Source organism: Stenella coeruleoalba (genome assembly GCF_951394435.1).
Source record: "Stenella coeruleoalba genome assembly, chromosome: 12".
Lineage (NCBI taxonomy): Eukaryota > Metazoa > Chordata > Mammalia > Artiodactyla > Delphinidae > Stenella > Stenella coeruleoalba.
The window spans coordinates 32652572-32660101 of NC_137158.1; the positions used below are offsets into that span (position 1 = coordinate 32652572).

General features: G+C 38.4%; 1 protein-coding gene across 6 annotated transcripts in view; it reads right to left on the reverse strand.

The window, feature by feature from the left end:
• Positions 1–6999, reverse strand: part of COQ3 (coenzyme Q3, methyltransferase) — a 100133-nt gene extending 93134 nt beyond the window's left edge. For 5 of the 6 annotated variants that reach the window (XM_079939393.1, XM_079939395.1, XM_079939391.1 and 2 more), the window contains exon 1: positions 5952–6796. In XM_079939393.1, the coding sequence (XP_079795519.1) occupies positions 5952–6198 (247 nt within the window). In that variant the 5' untranslated portion in view covers positions 6199–6796. Of the gene's footprint in view, positions 1–5951; positions 6797–6817 lie in introns of those variants that run through there. The other variant, XM_079939396.1, reaches the window with a different exon arrangement.
• Positions 7000–7530: the final 531 nt, after the last annotated feature.

The window sequence follows — 7530 nt, forward strand, 5'->3', positions numbered from 1 at the left end:
CAAAACTATAAAACTTTTAGAAGAAAATATAGGAGAAGCTCTTCCTGATTTAGGGTTACACACAGAGTTCTCACATCTGACACCAAAATCACAATTCATAAAAGAAAATATTGATTAAATTGGATTTAATCAAAGTTTAAAACTTTTGCTCGGCAAAACACCTTGTTAAGAAAAAGAAAAGTCAAGTCACAGAATGGGAGGAAATATTTGTAAAACATATATCCCATAAAGAACTTGTATCTGGAATATATAAAGATACTCTTTAAACTCAACAGTAAAACGAAACAGAAAAACAAAATAAGCAATCCAATTTTAAAATGGCTGCGGGTATTATAAAAAGACACAGACATTTCATCAAAGAAGATATACAGATGCAAATAAGCACATGAAGAGATGTTAAATAGCAGTAGCCATTAGAGGAATGCAAATGAAAGCCACTACATACCTATCAAATTGGCTAAAATTTAACCATCCCTGATATTACCAGGTGTGGACCAAGACATGAAAAAACTAGATCTCTTATATATTGCTAGTGGGAATGTAAAATGGTACAGACACCATGAAAAGCAGTTTAGCAGTTTCTAATAAAGTTAAACATATATTTATCATGCAGCTTTGCAAGTGCATTCCCGGGCATTTATCCCAGAGAAGTGAAAACTTACATCCACACAAAAACCTGTACATCAACGTTCACAGCAACTTTATCCATAACAGCCCCAAACTGGAATCAATCAAAATATCCTACAATAGATGAATGGTTAAACAAACTGTGGCATATTCATATCATGAAATACTACTCAGAAATCAAGAGGAATGAACTACTGATACATGCAAAAACTTGGATGGATTTCAAGGGTATTTATGTTGAGTGCAGAAACATTTTTTCAAAAGGTATATACTGTAAGATTCCACTTACATAACACTTGTGAAATGGCAAAATTATAATGGAAATAATAATATAATGTAATGGAAAATAGATCAAGGTTTAAGGTTGGTGGTAAGGTTTGACTATAAAGGAGTATTACCAGGAGTTTCGCTGTGATTGTGGAACAGTTCCATATCCTGATTGTGGTGGTTATTACACAAATCTCTATGTGTGGTAACACACACACACACACACACACACACACAATGAGTGCATGTAAAGGTGGTGAAATCCAAAGGACTGTAGTTTAGTTGATGGTATCATACTAACGTCAATTTCCTGACTCTGACAATGTATTATGGTTATGTAAGATGTTATCACTGAGGAATTGGGTGAAGGGCATATGGAAATTCTCTGTATTATTTTTGCACCTTCTTATGAGTCTATTTCAAAATAAAAAATTTTTAGTTAAAAAGTATAAAAGTGGACACTACAAAGTGCTTCTCCTCCCCCTGACTCTAGGTATCCAACTTCCCTCTCTGCAAGCAACCAATGTTACTAGATTTGCATGTAAGCCTCCAGATATTTTATACATATTTCATTTTTGTGTATCAATTTCTCTCTTATTTTATACAAAATGTAGCACAGTATACTCATTGTTCTGCACCTTGCTCTTTCCACCTATCAATGTATCTTGGAGATTTTTTTCATAATAGAGCATAAAGAACTTCCTTTTTTTTAGGTTTGCAAGGTAATCCATTGTATGGCTGTAACTCATCGTTTATTTAAGCAGTGCCCTATTTTTTTTTGAATTTTATTTATTTTTTACACAGCAGGTTCTTATTAGTCATCCTTTTATATACAACAGTGTATACATGCCAATCCCAATCTCCCAATTCATCACACCACCGCCACCACCCCCCGCCAATTTTCCCCCTTGGTAAATGCCATTTGTTCTCTACATGTGTCTCTATTTCTGCCTTAAGCAGTGCCCTATTAATGTACATTTATTTAAATTATTTCTAATCTTTTGCTATTCTGAAAACATAAGCTTGAATTACATAGGTAATTTCTTTTTGAGAGTACCTGTATGTAAAACCGCAAGAATTGTGTCAATTGGCATGTGCATTTATAAATTTGTAATTACTTTCTTAGACGTTGAACCAATTTGCAATCTCACTAGAAACTATGAGTTTCTAGTGTTGGTTTCCCCACACTGATAATACTTTGATAGTCACCTATGCAGTGTATTATCAAACTTTTTTTATCTTTGCTAATCCAATAGGTGAAAATGGTATCTCACTATAATTTTAATTAATCATGAGTGAGGTTAAGTGTCTTTTTTTAAGTTTAATGGTGCTATGGTCTGAATATTTGTGTCTCCCTCAAATTCACATGTTGAAATCCTGACCCTCAAGGGGATGGTATTAGGAGGCGGGGGTCTTTGAGAGGGTGGAACCCTCATGATTGGGTTTAGTGCCCTTATAAAAAGAGACCCCAGAGAGCAAAAGGCTCCACCTATGAACCAGGGAGTGAGCGCTCACCAGACACCGAATCTTGGACTCTGCAATCTCCAGGACTGTGAGAAATAAATTTTTCTTGTTAATAAGCCACCTAGCCTGTGGTATTTTGCTGTAGCAGTAGGAATGGACTAAGACAAATGGTCATTTATTTTTCATGTCTTGTCTTTTCATAGTCTCTGAACATTTTTCTCCTGAGCTTTTTATGTTTTTAAAATTTTGTTTTGTTTAATAGGACCTCACAGCCTGGCCAAAATTCATTTTAACATCCTCAGAAAAAAAGTTTGTGCTTCTAGGCTTTAGCTCAAGTTATTCTCTCTTCCACCATTTCTATCTGTGTTATTTTTTAAGACCCAGGTCAAATATCACCTCCCTTATGACTTTAGGTAGGTAAATGAGATATCAGAGAATTATGTAGACTGTGATACACAGATAAGGATTTACAGTTGACCCTTGAACAATGTGGCGGTTAGCAGCGCCAAGGCATGCATGCAGTCAAAAATCCAGGTATAACTTTGCAGTCGGCCCTCCACATCTGCTGCTCCACGTCCTTGGATTCAACCAACCTCAGGCAATGTAGTACTGTAGTACATATTTATTGGGAGAAAACTCCCCACATTTAAGAGGACTGGTGCAGTTCAAACTTGTGTTGTTCAAGGGTCAACTGTGTAAGGTATTATCATGAAATTGAGCCACAAAGATTTCAACACAGTCCTTGCTCTCTGGTCAGTGATGACCCCAATCTCCCTCTCACCTCCCCTATTTCTGGAAAATTAGTCCCTCAGTCATCAGTATGGCCAGAATTCTTAAGGGCCTTAAAATCTACCTCACCATAACTGAGAGAGAAACTAATCAAGTTTGTATTAATAGAATGCTACCAATTCCTTCTTTACCTCGAATCTGTGATCATTCTGGTATTTGAAATTTTAAAGGAATGGGGAAATTTTTCATCTAATTTATTCAAAAAGTCATTTATCAGCACCTATCAGATACCACGCTGACAGTGAACAAGCCCTCTACCGTGCCAACGGCGTGGTTCCAGCATTCATCATTTATTGTCTGGATTACTCTAAGGCCTCCCTGAGCCTAGTCTTGTCTGCCTCCGTCCCACTGTCTACACAGCTGCCAAGTGTTATTTCTAAAAAACGAGTCTGAGTATGTTGTTCGTTCCGTAATTTCCCACTGTCTTGAAGAGAAAGTCAATCCCAGGAGGTGTACGTGGTCTTTCGTGTAGTTGTCATGGCCTAAAAACTCTGTCTTATCCCTGGCCATTCTCTGCCCTCTTTTCCAGCCCTCCAGCCACACTGTACTTTTCAAGGAACACCTCGCAGTTTCCTAGAAACCTCCTCATTGATACTCAAGCTGGTCCTTTGGCCACTCCAACTTCTTCTAAAACTGGACAACTTCAAGACAGCTCCCTAAATATCTTGTTTAAGAAGTTTCCCTCATCCCAAATATTTATTCCTTCTATGTTCACTTCCAAAATTTGGAAATATTTATACTGTATTTTTTCTAAATTTCTGATTATAAAAGACATATTTACTGAAAAAAATTATGAAAAGTATATAACGAATGATAAAATGATAGATCACCAACTCCACCTCAGATAATCACTGTTAAAATTTTGATGTATCTCTATTCTCACTATATATCTCCAAGTTCATAATACAAACTGATTTGTAAGGTTTTTTTTTACCTTTTTAAAAATTGAAGTATAGTTAATTTACAATGTTGCATTAGTTTCAGGTGTACCGAAAAGTGATTCAGACAGATTCTTTTCCATTACAGGTTATTACAAGATATTGAATAGAGTTCCCTGTGCTATACAGTAGGTTCTTGTTATTTTATAGATATTAGTGTATATATGTTAATACCAAACTCATAATTTATTCCCCCCCACCACCACTATCCCCTTTGGTAACCGTAAGTTTGTTTTCTATGTCTGTGAGTCTATTTCTGTTTTCGTAAATAAGTTCGTTTATATCATTTTTTTAGATTTCACATATAAACGATATGATATTTGTCTGTCTGACTTACTTAGTATGATAATCTCTAGGTCCATCCATGTTGCTGCAAATGGCATTATTTCACTTTTTTGTGCTGAGTAATATTCCACTGTGTATATATACCACATCTTCTATATCCATTCATCTGTCAAAGGACTCTTAGTTTCCTTCCGTGTCTTGGCTATTGTAAATAGTGCTGCTATGAACACTGAGGTGCATGTATCTTTTGAAATTAGAGCTTTCTCCAGGTATATACCCAGGAATGGGAATGCAAGATCATATGGTAACTCTATTTTTAGTTTTTTAAGGAACCTCCATACCGTTCTTCATAGTGGCTGCACCAATTTACATTCCCACCAAGAGTGTAGGAGCCTTCCTTTTCTCCACACCCTCTCCAGCATTATTTGTAGACTTTTTAATGGTGGCTATTCTGACTGGTGTGAGGTGATAACGCACTGTAGATTTGCATTTCTCTAATAATTAGCAATATTGAGCATCTTTTCTTGTGCCCGTTGGCCATCTGTACGCCTTCCTCAGAGAAATGTCTATTTAGGTCTTCTGTAACTTACCTTCTTAACACTACATCTAATCATTTTCCATGTGGCTACACATTGATTTAAATCATGTTTATTGGCTGCACTATTTTTCACTCTATTGAGAGTAACAGCTTATCAATTCTTTTTTTGTTTTTGTTTTTTTGGCCAGGCCACACAGCTTGCGTAAGCTCAGTTCCTCTACCAGGGACTGAACCCCAGCTACCGCAGTGAAATCCCGGGAGCCTAACCACTAGGCTACCAGGGAACTCCCACAACTTGTCAATTCTATTGGAGGCCTTTAAGTTTCCCAGTTTTTGCTCTTTATAAGATGATCTTAGTTCCATCCTGACGTTTTTTTAAAGGGGCCCTTAGGTATCACTTCTTTAAAAATTCCCAGTGCCTGGCAAGCAGTATTTGTTAAATGAGTTTCATGTAAAAAATGAACTTAACGTTCTGGTTAATATTGGGAGTTAAATAATCAAACTGTCTTCTACAAGGATCAGGTTCGGTGTGCTACTTTCTTGATCTTATTTGCCAATACAATGTGTTGAATTAACCTATTCATCAAAAAATAATATTGCTGCCTTAAATTCTGAAACATGGCAAGATACATGCAAACAAAACACAAACAAAAGGCGATAACTATGAGACAGCTGGTGTCCTTTCCCGCCGGGGCAAAGGAAAAAGGCACATGACCTTGAGAATCCAGCCGGCACAGCGGCGGCCGGCTCCTGCAGGAGCTCAACGAAAATAAGACAAAGGTCACTGGATACATGGCGGCGGCCCGCAGGCTGCGGTCTCCTCGGCCAGGACCTCTAGTCCTCAGCTATTTTTCCCAGCCTCTGGGTAAGGGACGGTAAGAGCCCAGGCTGAGCGTTCTACGGACAGCGAGGCCCAGGACCTGACGTACAGGTCTTTGGCTGACCCCGCGCGGATTCCCGAGACAGCCCGCCGCCCGCGCCTGCGCAGAACAGCCGTCCCGCGCCGTGGGCTGCGTGCGAGTGACCCCCACCCACACACTCACCCGCCGACGTCGTTAATCGAGGACAGTCAGCCTGTGTGCCCCGGAACGCCGACCTATGCGCTCCTAAAAATCGACTCCCGGAGGAGCTCAGCTTGCGGCCTCCCCACATCGTGACATAAAGGATCCACCTCTTCCGGTCCCTCCCGCAAAAGATCCCCAACAGAAAGGTTCCGAGAGCCAAACTAATCATGGTCGCAGTGATGGGTGTTACAGATGTGTGACTGTAGTTACTTTTAACGCTCAACATGTCAAATTGTGCATGCAGTTAAACTATAGAATGTTTCTGTTGTCATAAACTAACTTCAAGATCCTCCATTATGCCTATTCCTGTATGACCACCTCAAAGTAGCCATCAGTAATGATACCACTTCAAGCTATGTGATCTAGCTTTTATTCCTGTATAGCTCTAATTATTTCATATTAAACAGATGTCTCCCAAGGACACTCCTGTAAGACACTGACCGAAACTTATAATTACAAAAGATCCGAAGCACTTCTTCCCTAAGAGAATTGTTTCCCATTTCAAGGCACTCAAATGTCAGAGGGCCAGAAGTCTATATTGAAAGTTTGTTTTCTGTGAGTGACCTGATAATGTTCCCGACAGGGCACACATTACATAGCAGGAAACTGTTAATCACTCAGGCTAGGCAAACTTCACTTAAGGGTTAGAACAGGCAACCTAACATTTTACTCCTAAATGTGTAACAGCCTTTCCTTGGGTACAAACAATGATAAATGTCCAACATCAAAGACAAAATCATACATTTTTAACAGGCAGGATCAGACTGGTAAAGGGTTCTTTGAATTAGTCAAATTTACTGCTCAGTGATGGTCTTTCCCTTATGGTTTCTTAGTAAAATATTGACCTCCTCCTAAGAGTGGTTGCAGATTTTTCAAGTTGTCTTCAGAGCTCCTCAAGATGCATGACCATCTCTCCAACTGAAGGCAGAAAGCTCTGCACAAAAGAACATTTAGCATGTGTTATATCTGCTGGAGTGACAGATCGCAGGAAAAAGCAAAGTGCAAGTATGATTAAAGTTCTAAGAGCTTGATTTACATGTACTTTCTCTGAATGATTCCCCTCACTGGGCTTCAGAGCCTCTCCACTACATTTTCAGTTCAACAAAGGCAATCAGTGATTTGCCTTAATACCAATAGGAAACAAAAGCCTCTTAAATACCCACTAGTTTGGCTCAGAAAAGCAAAACTGGCTTGCAGTACTTTTCTCTACAAATATCAATAAAAGGCTCTTCCAATGACACTTAAACCCAAGTTGTACTGGAGGAACAGCAGCTATAATGCGATGTATGGCTGTTGTGAGATATTTCTCAGATCATCCCCATGGTCTCACCCATAAACGTGTTACAGAGTCTACAGTTTATTTTGCTATAAAACTAAATATCTATTTAATACTTTGAAATTCAATTTTATATAAACTTTTTTCATTAAAGTTAAGGGTTAAGTGCTCCCTTACAGCTAACACAGTTTTACCTCTTTGAAATGATAACACTACTACATCCACTTAGGTTTAACTGGTAAATTTTTGTATTTACAAAATTCCATATATTCAATAAATTGG